The sequence below is a fragment of the Scyliorhinus canicula genome, chromosome 4, assembly GCF_902713615.1.
Source record: "Scyliorhinus canicula chromosome 4, sScyCan1.1, whole genome shotgun sequence".
Lineage (NCBI taxonomy): Eukaryota > Metazoa > Chordata > Chondrichthyes > Carcharhiniformes > Scyliorhinidae > Scyliorhinus > Scyliorhinus canicula.
Genome location: NC_052149.1, coordinates 235,683,707 through 235,702,535, shown reverse-complemented (window position 1 = coordinate 235,702,535; position 18,829 = coordinate 235,683,707). Strand labels below are relative to the sequence as shown.

The 18,829-nt window shown below is 46.2% G+C and overlaps 1 protein-coding gene across 12 annotated transcripts in view; it reads right to left on the bottom strand.

Annotated features, from left to right (window-relative positions):
- LOC119965489 (protocadherin-10-like) overlaps window positions 1–18,829 on the bottom strand; it is a 631,779-nt gene that overhangs the window by 192,145 nt on the left and 420,805 nt on the right. The window contains exon 1 of one of the 12 annotated variants that reach the window (XM_038796321.1): window positions 4,912–7,380. The exons of the other annotated variants lie outside the window; for them this stretch is intronic. Coding sequence (XP_038652249.1) covers window positions 4,912–7,380 — 2,469 coding nt within the window. Of the gene's footprint in view, window positions 1–4,911; window positions 7,381–18,829 lie in introns of those variants that run through there. 12 annotated transcript variants of the gene reach the window in all.

The following is an 18,829-nucleotide window of genomic DNA, read 5'->3' as shown; positions in this document are numbered from 1 at the left end:
CTTCACTATTCCACTCCCAGTTTCAGAGTGCTGAATATCAGCTCATTCTAAATTGATCAGATCCTCTTGTACTGTCGGAAAATTGCCGACAGCTGACTTCAGGCAAGCAGCCAATTTGCATTTCATCTGCCTCACCGTCCATCAACTCGACTTGTCTTTAAAATCCTGAAAAACTCTCAGTTCTGTGGCCATATCATGATCGAGTTCTACAGCACAGAAATGGCCGGACTGGTGCAGCCAGTCCTGTTTTCAAAGTTTCTGTTCGACAGTTCTCACGAACTAATAGCGACATCCCATTCAACAGAAACTGAAGCAGACCAGACATATTTTGCCCACAAGAGTAGGTCTAAGGCTGGGAATTCTGGAGAGAAGAATTCCCCTCCTGACTTCCCAAAGCCTGAGAACCATCTACAGGGCACGAGTCGGGTGTGTGATGGACTAGTCTTCACTTGCTTGGCTGACAGCAGCGCCAACACCAATCAACACTGACCGGAACAAACCAGCCCAAATGAACACCACACCAACCACCATCTGAAACATTCACTCCCTCCACTGCCAACGCACAACAGTAGCAGTGTGTGCCATCTACAAGATGCACCTCAATTAAACAATGCTCCTGGCAGAGAATCTTCCAAACCTTCAACATCTTCCAACCTGGAAAGACAAGATTAGTGAATGTATGGAAACACCAGCACCTGCAAGTTCGCCTCTAAGTCAAGCACTCTGCTGACTTGGAATTATATTATCATTCCTTCATGGTTGCTTCGTCAAAATCCTTGACTTCCCTTGCCAACAGCACCGTGGGTGTTCCTACAGCACATAGACTGCAGTGGTTCAAGAAGGTCGCTTTCTACCACCTTCTCAAGTGCAATCAGGGTGGTTAATCAACACTGCCCCAGCCAGCGATGCCCACGTCACATGAACGAATACAAATATGATGTTTCCAAGTGTGAAACCCTTCTATATTGATTAGCTATTTCTACATAATTTGGTTTCATTAAGCTACAGAGAAACTAATTTCAGGTCAAGTTAATATTGAAAATATATTCATTTCGAATCTTCTTGTCAGCATGGCAGAGGTGCCATATTTATGCGGGCTAATAATTAGAGTCCAGTGTAAGGATACTTGTTCACATGTGTAAATAAGTGGAAAAAAACTTGGTGCTTGGGAGAGGCTGCAGGTGGGTCACTGGCCAAATCCACACATCCCTCTCACCTCATTGTACTCCAAAGGTCAGAGTTTGTTACCTGTAATGTCTGACAGCAGAAAAAATGGAAAGATAATTAATTAAATTGAATTATTCTGTATGGAATTGAAACCCCGAAATTAAAGTAAAAAGGGTTGCGTGCTATGTAATTTGCCAACCTTGGCTCATGGATTTGAAATGTTATCAAGACTGTTGAAAAAACGTTGTAAGGGTAGACTCACCAATTATAGGTCAGTCAGTTTAATATCAGTAATGGACAAGCTATTGGAAACATTTATCTGGGATACAATTAGTAGTCACAGTGGGAAATGTGGGTTGATTAGGAAACGGTAGCATGGATTTATAAGGGGAAATCGTGTTCTGTCAACTTACTGGAGTGTTTGAGGAGGTACCAGAAATATTCTATAAGGGTGCTGCTGTTGATATGGTTGCCTTGGAATTTGAGAAAGCATTCCATACTTTTCACAACGGACTTGTGAAAAATGTGATGGCTCACGGAATGAAAGGGACAGTACCAACATGACACAAAATTGGTTTAATAATAGGAAGAATCGAGTAATGGTTAATGAATATTTTTCAGGCTGGTGGAAGTTTTGTGGTGGTGTTCCCCAGGGTCAATATTGGACCCTTGCTTTTCCTGCTTTATATTAAGTGTCGAGGCCTTGACCTGCAGGGGGCAGTTTGAAGGTTTGCGGACGATACAGAACTTGTAATTATTGTAAACTGTGAAGAAGACAGTGTAGAACGTCAGAAGGCCATAGCTATGTTGGTGGAGTGGGTAGATAGGCGACAAATGAAGTTTAATGCAGAGAATAATAAGTTGATACATTTTGCTCAGAACAACATGGAGAACCAATATAAAATAAAGCGTGACATTTTGAAAATGGCACAGGAGCAGAGGGGTCTGACTTTATATGTGCAGAGATCATTGAAGGTGGCAGGGCAGATGTCAAAGAATCACAGAATCATACAAGTTACAGCACATAAAATACTCTTCAGCCCTTTGCATCAGTGCACGTCAGAAACAAACATCTAAGTATTCTTGTCCTCTTTTTCAACACTTGGCGCATTGCCTTGCATGCCTTAGCATCGCAAGAGCTCACCTAAAACTTCTTTAAAGTTATGAAGGTCTCCGCCTCCACGATTTTTCAGTCAGTGAGTCCCATACCCCCACTACCATGTGGGTGAAAATGCATTTCCTCGCATCCCTTCTAAACCTCCTGCTCCCTTCCTTAAATCTATGCCTCCTGGTCATCGACCCCTTTCCCAAAGGGAAAAACGTATTCCTGTCTACTCTATCTATGCACCTCATATCTTTATACATCTCAACCATGTCCCCACTCAGTCTTCTCCGCTCCACGGCAACCAGCCCCAGTCTATCCAAACCCTCTTACTAGTTAAAACTCTCCTGCCCAGGCGACATCCTAGTAAACCCTTCTGCACCATTTCCCATGCTATCACATCCCTCCTATATTGTGGATTCCAGAATTGTACACAATATTCTCGCTGTGCCGAATCTCTGTTTTATACAGTTCCAGCATAACCTCGTAGCTCGTAATTTCTATTCCTCGGCTAATAAAGACAAATACACCACGAGCCTTCTTAACCACTTTAACCACCTGCCCTGCTGCCTTAACGACAGGTGTACATGAACGCCAAAGTCCCTCTGATCTCCAGTGGTTCCCTGCCTGACATCTTCTATTCCCTTGCTTTGTTTGTCCTGTCCAAGTGCATCGCCTTACACGTATTCGCATTGAATTCAATTTGCCACCGATCATCCCATCTGACCAGCCTATCTCGATCCTCCTGTAATCTAAGGCTATCCTCCTCACTATTCACCACCTCACCAATTGTTGTATCATCTGCGAACTTACTGATCAACCTTCCTCCATCCAAGTCTAAATCATTTATCTCATCCCAAAACAGCAAGGGCCCCAACACTGATCTCTTTACGCTCCCGGTGGTTCAAAGATTTCAGTCAGAAAAACAGCCCTCAACTGCACACCTTTGATTCCAGCCACTCATCCAATTTTGGATCATAGTTGCCAAATTTTCTTGGACCCCAGAGGCTCTTCCATTCGCTATCAGGCTCCCATGGTTGACTTTATCAAAAGTGAGGTCCAAGTAGACTACGTCAAATTCATTTCCCTCATATAAACATCTGGTGACCCCTTCGAAAAATGCAATCAACTTGGTCAGATATGACCTTCCCTTACCAAAACCATCCTGTTGTTCTTGATTAATCCATGATTCGCCAAATGCAGATTAATTCTATCTCTCACAACCGCTGCAATAGTATCCCCACCAATGAGGGTAGACTGAGTGACCTATAGTTTCCTGGTTTATCCTTTCTTGAATAATGGTGCTGTTGGCAAATTTGTGTTGAGAATCTCAGCAAACGACAGGTTATCTTGTTTAGCTGCCTCTGAAAGTATTATGTTAAATTTTTAGGGTGCAGCCTATCATTTCTAAAAGCGTCTCATGATGACTACGCTTCCTGTTGTCATTTGTACATTAGTCGAAAGGTTCAGAGTTGTGAACACAAATTAGATGATATTTATCTGACTGGTACGTTATCACCAGTATAGTTCTCTCCTTTTTTGAAAATTGTAACAGAGTAGTTGTCCTTAGATCCCCAGCTGCTCCATTTAGAGACCTTTAAAACACGTTATCCGGTCTAAATAACCACAGCATTATGCTTGTGTTGTATTGATTTACCAAACATAAAAAGCTCCCGTTCTAATTATACAACTTGCTCTCAGTTGGGCGCAATTGTGGGCTGAAGTTTTAACATGTGCTGATGAAATTTCAAGACAATGGCGAAGATTGGCATGTTGCATATTTCCCTTTTTGTCATAATGGAGGGGCTTGAATTACAACCAGACTAATTGTATGAAATCGACATCTCCAGTTTTGCTGTTGTAGAAACAACATTACGATCATAACGTTACAGCGAAATGAGAGCAAATCAAGTCACTGGAGGTGAATGATGGTCTCACCTTCAGCCTGTCCCAAGCAGGGACATTTATGTTCACACGTTTCCATACGTGAACAATTCTTCGTTCACAGCTCTCTAAATATCAATTCGAAGATTCATGAGATACATTCTGTGTTGACACTAAAGCAATTCAAATTGGATATTTTTAAACCTTGTAATGAATAGAGCGAAAGATAGATTTTCACAAGCTTCTCTGAAGTTAATTTTGGAAAAGAATTTGATCAATTTAGAACGCTCTGACATTCAGAAACATTCTGCTATTAGGTAATTAGGACTGCGCAGCTAAGGCTGTGACAACTAGGAACTAACATATTGGTTTAAAGTATGTGTCTGGAAATGCTATTCTGCTACCAACTAAGTATTCAATACTTGCACGGTTTAGTGTATGTATAAAATCCGTCATAGGATAGTTTACAGTTTAAACGTTTACAGTGCCTGTGATAAAGTCCACAACCACTATATATTCAAATACACTCCAGTGGGTTGAGAAAGTTCAAGCAGAGAGCACGGACTTCCTCAACGCACCTTATAATAGTGTGTGACAGGAAAGTACGTTACATATAATTGGAGAAAAATGCATATATATGCTAGAAGAGACCACGAGAGAGCAATGGCGCATAGATGACGACAGGAAATAGGAAAAGTGCAGTCTCAAATTCCACCCTGTTCATTTCAAAAAATTTCGCAAGTTCGAAAACATCTCACCTCAGTGTGTACAGGCTTGCTGTGATGTTGAGAATTAATCGTTCCCGGATTTTCATTCCTCATAGATTCATTCTGGACATAATCTTTTTCTGTAGATGACCTGCATGTGTTGGCGGTTATGAAGTCTCTCTTTGTTAACTGCAATGTTGAACATGACTCATAGCGCAAACTCTGAGAAAGTGGATCACCCCCGAATACTTCGATATAGTTGGGTGGCATCTGAAGGTTTGTGCTTGCCTTCTGAATACCATTCGGTGAACGTCTTATTTCAAAGCAGCAACAAGCACCCAGAGGACAATACTGACCCCCTATAGTATTTCTGCTTTGATGAACCTTCACAGCGAGGATAATTAAAATCACGAGAAAAATGATAGAAACGACTCCCAACGCTATTACCAAAGAAAGGCTCAGATCTGGAGTGAATCCTGGCTCTTCAGATGATTCACTGACGCTGGAGAATGCTTCAGTGTCACCGCCGACCACAGATAAGATGATGGTCACTGTGGCAGAAAGTGATGGTGTTCCATTGTCTTTGACCACAATCACCAACCTTTGCTTAGACGAATCTTTATTCTCAATACGACGGATAGTCCAAATTTCCCCAGTGTCTGCTGAAATAGTAAAAAGGTTATGCTGGGTAGCTTGAAAAATGGAATAAGAAAGGCGCGCGTTCTGACCGGCGTCAGGATCAGTGGCCGATACCTGAGCAACCAAGTAGCCTGGTTCAGCAAATCTGGATATTGTCTCTGTTACCGTTGAGCCATGCTCGGCTAATGGGTCCACGATCACTGGAACATTGTCATTCTGATCAGGGATAATAACATTCACTGAAACATTACTGGCGAGTGGTGGGGTTCCAAAGTCCATGACTTGAACTTGGACCTGAAAGTTTGTCAATTTCTCGTAGTCAAACGATCTGTGAGCGACAAGCACTCCGGTCTCCGAATTAATAGAGACGTAAGTGGATGCCGAGGGATTCTGAACTTGTGTCTCCAGGATAGAGTATTTTAGTCGAGCGTTCTGTCCAATATCGGGGTCAAAGGCTGTAATGGAAAGTATGGAAGCGCCAATAACATTGTTCTCCATGACGTTTGCTGTGTATAAAGACTGGGTAAACCGTGGCACATTGTCATTTATATCTGAAACCTCTACCCGAATGGTTTTCCTGGATGTCAGAGGAGGATTTCCTGCATCCGTGCATGTTATAGTGACGTCATACTGGGAGGCATTTTCACGATCCAGCAGATATTGAACAAGTGATCCATAATAATTCTTCACGGAAGAATCTAGTTTAAAGGGGAGTTTCTTTGAAATTTGACATTGTACCTGCCCGTTGCTCCCCGAATCTTTATCTGTTGCACTGAACAGAGCGACTACAGTTCCAACTGGAGCATCTTCTGAAACTGTACTGAACAAGGTTGTCAATGTCACCTCAGGTGCGTTATCATTCACATCTATAATATCCACCAAAACATCACAGTGCCCGAACATTGCCTCTGAACCCTTGTCCATTGCTTTTATGCTAAAGCTAAAGGTTTTTACCTCTTCATAGTCCAGTTGCCCTTTCAATATGATTTCACCAGTATTTGAATCCACTTCAAACAATTCCCGAGCCCTCGCAGAAGTGTGGCCACTGAGCGAGTACGTTATCTCTCCATTGGGACCATTATCCAAGTCAGTGGCATTTAATCTGATTACCCCCGTTCCTGCGGCTGTTGTTTCTAATAGGGTGACTCTATACACTGACTGAAGAAAAACAGGTGCGTTGTCGTTCGCATCTTTTACTATTATTGAGACCTGAGCCGTGCCGGATCTAACAGGGACCCCACGATCCTTGGCGATTAACGTTAACATGTGGCTGGATTCCTCTTCTCTGTCCAAGGAACTCTGCAACACCAATACTGGCAATTTTTCAACCCCATTGCGCACCTGTACATCCAGAATAAAATAATCATTTTGAAGGAGTTCATAGGTTTGTAAGGAGTTTGTTCCAATATCCGGATCGTGCGCTGACTCGAGTTGAAAGCGCGTTCCTGGAGTGGAAAGCTCTGAGATTTCAAGGCCGAAGCCTTCTTTGGGGAAACTGGGAGCATTGTCATTCACATCGAGAATCTCCACTGAAACCTGGTGCACCTTAAAGGGATTTTCAAGCAAAAAGTCCAAGGATATCACACAACTCAAACTTAGTCCGCAAATCTCTTCTCTGTCAATTGTCTCCTTGACAAATAAAAAGCCAGTGTCCAAATTTATATCCACATATTGTTTCCTGGGCCCGGGTACAATGCGAAAACTGCGAGCCGAGAGCTGCTTTATATCTAAATCCAAATCATCTGCGATATTCCCAACAAAGGCGCCCAGCTGCAGTTCTTCAGGAATCGAGTAACGAATCTGCCCACACACCAGATTCCACGAGGAGAATATACAGTAAAATAATGTGCATTTTATCAACCAATAGATTTTATATCTCATTTCCAGCGAAAAAACATTATCCTTGTTTCAGAACATGCCCGTATCATCAATTATCCTTTTTCAGTTATATCGACATATTTTAATCCCGGAACAACTGCTATGTAACAAATACCTGATTGTTTTAGGAATCGCTCGGATTATTTAATTGAAATCTTCTATTTTTGTATAAAATTGCCGGTAGAAAACATAATATAAAATAAAACAATCAGTCCCTAAATACGAGTCCATTACTGGTCACAAGTCGTTGAACTATTTATATATATGATTATTGCGTCATGGCTTTCCAACCCCAATTTTTTTGGTCTTGTTGAAAGGTATTTATTGAAATATTTTATTCTCCTTTTTCACAATTTTTCTCCCGAATTTACACCCAACAACAATCAATAATCAACAACAACTATCTCAAACCCCATAACAGTAACAACGATCCCATCCTCCCACCATGCCCAGACATCAGGCCGCATGTTAACAGAAACAATGACAAAAAAAATGAATCAGGGATTACCCACAGCCATCTTTAACATACCCTTAACATAACATAACCTTCCCCCAACCCACCCATCCGCCCCCCCGCCACTAATGTTCGACATTATCCAGTTCTTGAAAGTGCATAATAAATAGTGCCCATGACTTGTAGAACCCCTCCGAGCTTCCCCTCAGTTCGAACTTAACCTTCTCAAGGGTCACGTATTCTAACAGGTCCCCTCGCCATGCCAGGGCACAGGGTGGAGAGGCCACTCTCCATCTGAGCGTGATCCGCCTTCAAGCGATCAACGAGGCGAAGGCTATGTTTTCTGCCTCTGCACCCGTTTCTAACCCTGGCTGGTCTGACACCCCGAATAAGGCCTCCCGGGGACCCAGGTCAAGTTTCACATGCACCACCTTGTAAATTACCCTAAATGCCTCCTTCCAGTACTCCCCAAGCTTTGGACAGGACCAAAACATATGAACGTGATTGGCGCCCCCCCCCCACCCCGCAACATTCACACACATCTTCTACCCCTTCAAAGAACCGGCTCATCCTCGCCCTCGTGAGGTGTGCCCTGTACATCACCTTTAGCTGTATCAGCCCCAACATCGCACACGAGGTGGAAGTATTCACTCCTCACACTAGACCTTCTCCTCTGTAACCTCTCCCAACTCTTCCTCCCATTTTGCTTTGATCCTCTTCAGTGGTGCCTTATCCTTTTCCAACGTAGCTCCGTATACCGCTGACACTGTCCCCTTGTCCAGTCCCCTTGCCGCCAGCACCTCCTCTAACAACGTGGAGGCCGGTTCCTCTGGGAAGCTCTGTGTCTCCTTCCTGGCAAAGTCCCGAACCTGCATATGTCTAAACACTTCTCCCTGCTCCAGCCCATACTTCGCTTCCAGATCTCTCAATCCCGCAAATCGACCCCGAAGAAACAAATCTTTTAGGGTCTTAATCCCCTTCTCTGCCCATTTCCGAAAGCTTCCGTCCTACCTCCCTGGCTCAAATCTGTGGTTCTCCCGAATCGGCATTTCCCTCGACCCTGCCCCCAACCCGAAATGTTGGCGAAACTGCCTCCAGATTTTCAATGAAGCTACTATTACGGGACTCCCTGAGTATTTCCCCGGAGCTATCGGGAAAGGGGTCGTTGCTAGTGCGTTCAGCCCATCTCCCTGCACAAACTCTCCTCCATTCTGATCCACTGGGAATCAACCCCTCTGACCCAGCTCCGCACCTTCTCCACATTCGCCGCCTAGTAGTAGTACATCAGGTTCGGGAGACCCAAACCCCTGCCTGCCTTCCCCTCTGTAGCAGCACCTTTCTCTCTCTGGCCACCTTCCCTCCACATATAAACGAGGTAGTCCTTGCCTCAATCTCCCTGAAAAAAGACTTTGGCAGGAAAATCGGTAGGCATTGAAAAATAAACAGAAATCGTGGCAACACATTCATTTTAACCACCTGCACCCGACCCGCCAGTGCAAGAGGGAGACCATCCCAGCTCGCCAGGTCGGCTTTCACTCTCCCCACCAAACTAGTGATGTTGTATCTGCGAAGCCTTCCCCAGTCCCGGGCAACCTGCACCCCAAATACCTAAAGTGGGTCCCTGCCCTACGGAATGGCAGCCCCCCCACCCCTGTCCCCACCCCCGGCTGACACACGACAAAATACTCACTCTTGTCCAAGTTCAGCTTGTACCCCGAGAAAGACTCAAATACCTGCAGCAACTCAAATATTCCTCCTATCGACGCACTTGGCTTCGACACATGTAGTTGCAAGTCGTCGGCATACAAGGACACCCTATGCTCTACCCCCCCCCCCCTACTATGCCTTTCCATGCTCCCGAACTTCTTAATGCGACGGCCAACGACTCAATCGCAAGTGCAAACAGCAGGGGGGGGGGGGGCGCAGAGGTCATCCCTGCCTTGTACCACGGTGGATAGAAAAGTATCTCAAACTGATATTGTTCATGCGGACACTCGCCTTCGGCTCCTTATATAATAACTTTACCCAGTTCGCCAATCATTGTCCAATCCCAAACCTCTTCAGCGCTGCCATCAGGTACCCCCATTCCACCCGAACAAACGCCTTCTCGGCATCCAATACCACAACCAGCTCTGTTTCCTTCCCTTCCGCCGATGCCATAACGACGTTCAAAACGCTCCTAATATTCGAAAACAGCTGCCTCCCTTTCACGAACCCTGTCTGATCCTCACCTATCATCTTCGGGAGGCACCCCTCCAGCCTACCCGCCAGTACCTTCGTCAATACCTTTGCGTCCACATTCAGAAGTGATATGGGCTTATACGACCCACACTCTGTCGGATCCTTATCCTTTTTAAGCAACAGTGAAATCGATGCCTGCCCCAAGGATTCCGGCAGCACTCACTTCCCTATCGCCTCTTCAAACATCCCCACCATCAGGGGTGCTAATTTATCCTTACAGTTTTTGTAATTTTCCACCGGAAACCCATCTGGCCCTGCCACCTTCCCCGACTGCATCCTCCCAATCGCATTCTTTATCTCCTGCTCCAGTATTGCTCCTTCTAATGAAGCCCTGTCCGCCTCCCCGAGCCTCGGGCACTCCAACCCATCTAGAAATTCCAGCATCTCACGATCTCCCCCAGGTGGGTCTGACCTGTACAACCTCTCGTAAAATTCCTCAAAAACCTTGTTAATCAGCTCCAGAGCCACCACCAACTTCGTGGCCCTATCCCTTACTTGAAGAATTTCCCTTGCTGCTACCTCCTTCCGGAGCTGACCTGCTAACATACTCCCACCTTGTCTTCATGTTCATAGACTGCACCCCTCGCTTGTCTCAGTTGGCGCACCGAGTTCCTGGTGGATAGTCGGTTGAAGCTCGTCTGTAGTTCCTTCCTCTTTCCCAGCATCGCTGGGTCTCCATCCTCTGCACAACTCCTATCTGCCTCTCATCTATTAGCCTCTGCCGCACCAACCTCTCCTCTTTGTCCACGCTGGCCTTAAACGAAATTACCTCACCCCTCACTACCGCCTTTAGAGCCTCCCAGACGACTGCCTTCGACACCTCACCCGTAGAGGTTAATCTTACATATTCCTTAATTACCTTTTCAATTTTTTCACAGAATACTTGGTTCCCCAAAAGCCCCACATCCAGTTTCCACCCCGGCCTCTGCGCTACCCCCTTCTCCAGCACCATATCCACCCAATGTAGCGTGTGATCTGAAACAGCAATTGTAGAGTATTCCGACCCTTTGACGCCAGCCAACAAAGCCTTTCCCACCACAAAAAAGTAAATCCGCGAGTATACCCTATGGACAGCTGAAAAAAACGAGTACTCCCGTTCCTCTGGGTGGAGGGACCTCCAAGGGTCCTCCCCTCCCATTTCTACCATTAACCCAGCCAGCGCCTTTGCCCCCCCTGATGGGACTAGTGAGCGCGGCCGTGATCTGTCCAACCTTGGCTCCGGCACCAAGTTCCAGTCCCCCCCCCCCCACAATCAGCTCGTGTGTCGGGAATGGCTCCAAACACCTTCCTTGCAAATCCCACATCGTCCCAGTTGGGACCGTATACACTTACCAGCGCCACTAATCTCCCCTCCAGCGCCCCTGCCACAATCACAAATCTACACCCCTGATCTGCCACCACCGTTTCTATCTGGAAGTGTACCCTTTTGCTGACAAACACCGCTACCCCTCGAGCGCTTCCATCAAATCCAGAGTGAAACATTTGACTAACCCAACCCTTTTTAAGTCTCACCTGGTCTTTCACCCTCAAGTGAGTCTCCTGCAGCATTGCCGCCTCAGCTTTCAGACTTTTAAGATGCGCAAGCACCCTTGACCTCCTAGCCCTCTCACGTTCCACGTGACTATCCTTACTGGGGGTCTCTCACCACCCCCCCACCTTTCTTATCCACCATCATCATACCGCCGGGCCCTGCCCCATAAGCCTGATCCGCCCCTCTCCATTGCTAACATCGAACTCCTTCCCCGCTCCCAAAAACTCCTCCTACATATCCCCCTGAAACAACATCCCCCGGCATCCGTCCCTTCCCCCCCTTCTACTCGCCTCGTAGGCCCATTTAAGCCTGCTATCCAGGCTCCAACGTCCGCAGCCCTCCTCTCGCCTTCACTCCCTTCACTACCTGACTTTAGCTAGCTAGTGCGGGTGGTATCCCCCCGCCAAGACAAATCATCCCCTTCCACCCAGTCCTAGAGAAATAAACAAAACAAACCCGACAATCCAACCCCTACAATTCACTAACATAACGTTTAACCATTGGAACACAGAACGCCCATCGACCCACCATTATGTTGAACTCTATAACACTGCAAAGAGAAGTAAATTACAATACAAATCCGTAAATAAAAAAAGTTATAATATTTATACATTTTCCCGCTGTTGAAACACAGTCGACAGTCTCTCTTCCAGTTCCGCTCTTCATGTCTGTCCCAAGGCTCTGCCTTCACGAACGCCTCAGCCGCATCCGCTGTCTCAAAGTAAAAGTCTTTGCCATTATACGTTACCCTCAACTTCGCTGGGTACTCCATACCAAATCGCACCCCCTTCTTGTACAACGTCACCTTCAATCGCCCAAACGCCGCTCCTCTTTTTGCCAACTCCACCATCAAGTCCTGGTAGATCCAGACCGTAGTACCATCCCATAGCACCTCCCGCTTCTGCTTCGCCCAGTTTAACCTTCTCCTTCATGCAAAACCTATGGAAGCAGATAATTACTGCCCTTGGCAGCTCATTCACTTTGGACTTCGGCCTTAATGACCGATGGGCTCGGTCTAGTTCGAACCTGGAGGGATTCTCACCCTCCCCCATCAGCTCCGCCAATTTCTTAGCGAAGTATTGTGTTGGCCTTGGACCCTCTGTCCCTTCGTGTAAGCCCAAAATTCTCTATTTATGCCACCTTGAGCGGTTTTCCAAGTCTTCCAGCTTGTGCTCGGAGTCCTCTATTAACCTCCACAACCCTCCGCAACTTTTCTCCCATCGAGGTGAACTGGTCGCTGTATCGTGACATGGCTTCCTCCACTACTTTCATCTTCTCGCCCTGCTCTCTCACCTCAGCCAATGCCATTGCTACCGCCACCTCCATCGGGGTGATTGCCTCCTTCACCAGTGACTTCAAGGCGACTGCCGTCTCCTTTCTCAAGGCCTCCATGTGCCTCGCAAACTGTTCTTCCAGCTAACCACCATCACCTCGGTCATCTTCTCCAATGTAAGTAGTGCGGCCCCGCTTTGCAGTTCGGCTTCCACCATCCTGTCACCACTTTTCATTGTCTTCTCCTTCAGCACTGGCGACCCCACGTTTCCTCCTTTCTTCGACGCTGCTTTTTGCATCCTTTAGCGGCTTATTGTCTTTTACTTTCTTTCTCTTCTCCTCTCCCTCCCTCCACCCTTCTGTCCTTTATCAATCTGAATTATTCTTTTTTTTTAAAAAGGGGAGGAAAAAAAACTTCACCAAGCTTCTTTAAATCTCCAACTTTCTTTCCTTCTCCTCTGCATTCATCCAGAGCTCCCGTGGGACCAGGCTTCAGCCTTCTTTCTTCCTCCTAGGTGGGAGCCATCGATGTGGGACACCCCACTTACATTGTGCCCTGGACTCGGGCTTGCCTCCTCGGCCTCCACGTAGCTCCGCCCCCGCTACTCTGTCCTCGACGCCGCGCTGGACCCAGGGCCTCAGCCTCCGCTGCCCGACACCCGCGCGGGGGTTCTTCACCGGTTTTTAACCGGCCCCGCTGGCTGCTCGCGCCGGCCCCAAAGGCCGACGGTAGGGGGGGGTGGGTGCGTTGGACTCGGGGATGTCCCCGAAAACGCCGCGACTCAAGGCCACCGGCGGGAGCCCTGCACGCCCACGCCACCGGAATTCCCTTTCTTGTTGAGAGTTAACAAAATCATTTAACTGCCATTCACAGAAATATCGTCAATTGGATTAACTGAGACTTCGATAAGCCTCCCTTCTTTTCCAGATCTCCAGCTAACAATATACTAATGTGCTCTTTGACTTATAAACCACAGGCATCCATTAAACTATTAAACATGATTGCTCTAGTCTAGAAACGTGACTGTCGATGGACAATTATATCCTCAGCCATGCGCCACCCAATCTTCCACTTGGATCCACTGTAAGTGGTGTCCTCCATGCGGTCTCCTCCACATTGTGGAAACTAAATGCAGACTGGATGATCACTTTGCAGAACTCCTTTGCTCCATCCATAAGGATGATCGCCATCCTCTAGTCACTGGCCATTCCAATGCAGCATCTTGCTCTCGTGCCCACACATCCATCCTTGGCCTGCTGCACTGCTCCAGTAAAGCCCAACGCAAATTGTGGGAACAACATCCCATCATCCGTTTCGGCACTTGATAGCCTTCTGGACTCAATATTAGGTTCAACAACTTCAGACTGGGAACTCTCCCCTCCATCGTGACAGCCCTCTTTTATCTCCTGGCTTCTGCCAACAACCCCCCCCCCCCTTCCCTCCCACGCATGGCCATTGTCCCATGTTGTTCAGTTTGCGCTCACTGAGTACTGCCCTCTCTTTTCCTATTAGCACATTCTGCTATCCTACCTTTGCCATTATTAACATTATCCATTCCATAATGGTAGTATTAACAGGCTCTTTGTACTTTTGGACTGATGCCACATATCCATCGAAAATCTAAATAAACAATACCTTCCATCGCTTACGTACCAGACAAAGTATTATATTTTATGATGCAGCCTATTATTTCGAAAATACTTCTTTTGGATATCTGTGCTATCACTTGTGCCATTGTGCGAGTCTTCCAGAAATGTTTCTCAGTGTGGATTGTAGGTGTACTTGATGTCAATCACAGTTTTGTTTGACAATGCTTTTTTGAATATTGAAACTGGCTTGTTGTCGTTAGGTCATACAGCTGACTCTGAAAACATTTGTAGGTCTAACTGCAGATTTCAGAGAATCATAGAATCCTTACAGTCCGTAAGGAGTCCATTCGGCCCATCAATCCCACACCAATCCTCTGAAAGAGCACCCTGCATACTCCCACTTCCCCGCAAACCCGTAACCCCATCTAACCTTTGAACACAAAGTGGCAATTTAGCAGGGCCAATCCACCTAACCTGCACATCTTTGGACTGTGGGAGGAAACCGGAGCCCTGGAGGAAACCCACGCAGACACGGGGAGAATGTGCAGCCTCCACATAGACAGCTGCCCAATGTCGGGATCGAACCGGTCCCTGGTGCTGTGAGGCAGCTGTGTTAGACATTGTGCACTGTGCCACCCTTCATTTTGTTCATGTTATGGTGATTTACCAATCCAAACTCCTATTATAATTACAACACTGATCTTGGTTATGAAAGTCTGGGCTCCATTTTAACATATGCTGATCACATTTCAAATCCAGGATCGAAGCTTGACATATTCCATGAGCACATTGTGTCTTTTTGAATTCAGAGGCTTCAATTTCACTCAGACTAATTAGACAAAGTTAAACAGTTTTCAGGGAGAATCGTGTACAAGGAGATATGACAAACCTAAGAAAAACAACGAGGAAATAGAGCAAGGTTGCAATTTGGGTAATGACAACTAGAGTGTGGCAGGAAGGGACAGTATGTATTGTTGGGGAAACATGGGTAGTTTGATGGAATTTATAGCTGCATTCGTAAACATGAGAAAAAGGCATAGTTTTAAGTGGGTTTAATGTAATTTTTATGTGCTCGGAAGAGTAAAACCTAGAGTTACAGTCATGCTGCGTTAAGATGTTTATATGTGGATGACCAGAGACACCAATTCAACGGTGCAGGTCAGCGATACTACACAGGATGTCGTTGCTGGAAGAAAGCCAAGTGAACAGTTTGCCAAACTCCATTAAACCTCTACTGAGATAGTTCCAAAATTGTGCAAACGAGTGAACGGGTTAGAACGAACTATGAAACTTCACAGAGAGGAAGTAATTGACATGGTTCAAATTGAATTAAAAAGAAAACGGAACTGGGTGAATCAACAAGATCATAAAAATCTCAAAGAACAAACAAAGCAAGAGTACAATACTCTTTTGAGAGAACCTAAGAAGCACCATAACGACATTATTGGAACAGGTTAAATAGATTTTGACAAGAGACGAAAAGAGCTGTTAACAAAGAAAATGACATTTTGACTGTGTTAAATCGAAATGCAAATTTATCGCATGTGAATTTGGAAAGTAGGCTTGAGAGTAGATCTATGCCTACAAGTGATGAAAAGGACGATTGCACTGTAGACATAAATGTAATATTCTTTTCTGAGTTGAAAATTGGAAATCAGAAGAAAAATAAACACGTCGGATAATGTTACCATGTATAGATTCTGATGATGATGTTAAACGACTGTCTTCATTTTGGTTAAATCATTGTGATCATATTGTATTACATGAATTATTGTGAACTAAGTCGACTGTACTTGTATGATATAATGAGTTACTTTGGTTCAATACTTGTCACGTTATGTTTGTATGAAGTGGATGTAAAACTTGTGTATGGAAATCTTTATGATTTTAAAGATTTATTCCTTTCAAAGGGGGAATTGTTTAAAAAACAAAGGTGATTTTAACGGATTTATATATGTATTGGAAAACTTTGGAACTAATGTGTAGCTTAGGTGGGTTTAATTTAATGTTTCTGTGCCTAGAAGAATAAAACCTAGAGTTCGATTCATGCTGGACAAAGGTGTTTATATGTGTGAGGTTGGTTAAATTCCAGTGGTATTGCAAGAGAGCCAGCAGCGATTTGTGGGTGTTACCTAGCAACTGGGGTCTTGTAAGGTAGATAAACCTTCAGGTTTTAGGTTAGCTATTTTTAAAAAATAGATATTATATTGTAAACATACACACCATTAAAGGAATACACAGACCACCAAAGCATCAAAGCATAATCAACAGTTTGTACAGTTTTCCCGTTTATTCCCTCCCATTCCCCCCTGAAAGGAACAGTTCCTCAAATAGGCCATGAACTGCGTCCACCGCACCTCGAAACCTTCTTCTGACCCCCTGAATGTGAACTTTATCTTCTCCAGCAGAGGAGGTTGTATAAGTCACCCAGCCTGGCAGCAACCCCTGGCGAAGTATCCAAACTCCAATTCAACAGGATACTTTGCTGGGTAATCAGAGAGGTGAAGGCCACTGCATCGGCCCTCTTTCCCTCCAGGAGCACCGACTCCACCAAAACCCCAAAGTTCACCACCATAGTGTCTGACCTGACCAAAGCCCCACTGTCCTGGCCTAACGTCTCAAACACGACCTCCCTAAAGTTCTCCAGCTTCTCGCAGCCCCAGAACATGTGAGTAAAATTCGCTGGACCCCATCCACACTTCTGACACCCATCAGTCGCCCCCTGGAAGAACCCACTCATCCTCGCCCGAGTCATGTGTACCATATGTACTACCTTGAACTGAATCAAGCTCATCCTCGCACAGTTGGAGGTTGTGTTCACCTGCCGCATTGTCTCACTCCGAGTCCCCAACCTATCTCCCTCCCCACCCCCCCCCCCTCCCACTTACATTATATGCTCAGCAACTGTGCCTTGCCCTGGTCCCTCCACCATCTGTATATATCCACAATCCTACCGTCCCTCAAATAATCAGAGAGCAGCAACTGCTCCAACAATGTGCACTCTGGCAACCTGGGGAACGTCCTGCCACTCCTTTCGCACGAAGTCCCGCACCTGCATATACCTAAACTCACTGCCCGAGGCCAGATCAGACCTCTCCCGCAGCCCATCGAGCCCCACAAACTCCCATCAGAGAACATATCCCTCACCTGCTCCAGCCCTGCCTCTCTCCACTTCATATACACCCCGTCCTTCGCCTCCCTCTCCCCATTGGCTTAAACCAGTGGTTTCCACACAATGGCGTCAACAGAAACATTGTATCCAAGTTGAAGTGTCTCACCTGGTTCCATATCCTCATCGCCGACTGCACAATCAGACTCCGCCTATACTGCCCCGAACCCAACAGCAACAACGCCATCACCTGGGCTCTCAGACGAGACCCCCTGCAGGACACCTCCTCCAACCTGATCCACTTCGCAACCGCCACGCCCCCCACCCACCAATGCCTCACCTTCACCACGTTTGCAGCCCAGTAATAACACAGCAGGATTGGTAGCGCCAACCACCCTTTCTGTCTCTGCCTATGCAACAGAGCCCTCTTCACCCTTGAAACCTTCCCCGCTCAAATATCCTCCAGGATCAGTGCCTCCACTTTCTGGAAGAAAGTGTTCGGCAGAATGACCATGAGGATCTGAAAGAAAAACAAGAACCATGGCATTGCGTTAATCTTTACCACCTGAACCTCCCTGCCAACGCCAAGTGCAAAGTATCCCACTTCTTGAGATCCCCCGTAATCTTCACTAATGCTGTCAGGTTCCCCCTATACATCATGGCCCACTCATGCATTACCTGAATCCTCAAATACTTAAACAATTCTCCTGCCACTTTAAATGATAGCGCCCCCAAATTGGCCCCCTGCCTTACCTCATTCAGCGAAAACACCTCGCTCTTCTCTAGATTGAGCTTATTCCTGGAACAGGCCACAAACCTCTCCAGCAGGGTAATAATTCTGCCCCTACTCTCCAATGGGTCCGAAAAATAAACAACAGCACAGGTCGTTTGCATACAGTGACACCTGGCGCTCCCTGCCCCCTTCACAATCCCTCGCCACTCGGCCGACCCCTGAAAGACCATCATCAAGGGCTCGATCGCCAGTGCAAATGACAAAGGCAACAGCAGGCACCCCTGCCTCGTTCCCCTGTGTAACCCTAATTACCCTGAACTCATCTCGTTCATACGCACATTTGCCAACAGGGACGCATACAAAAGATACACCCACGCCACAAACTTTGGCCCAAACCCTTACCTACCCAGAATTCCGAACAGGTACCTCCACCCAGTCAAAGGTCTTCTCCGCGTCCATGGATAGAATAAAGTCCGATACCGCCCCCCTGACGGAATCATAACTATATTTAACAGCCTTCTA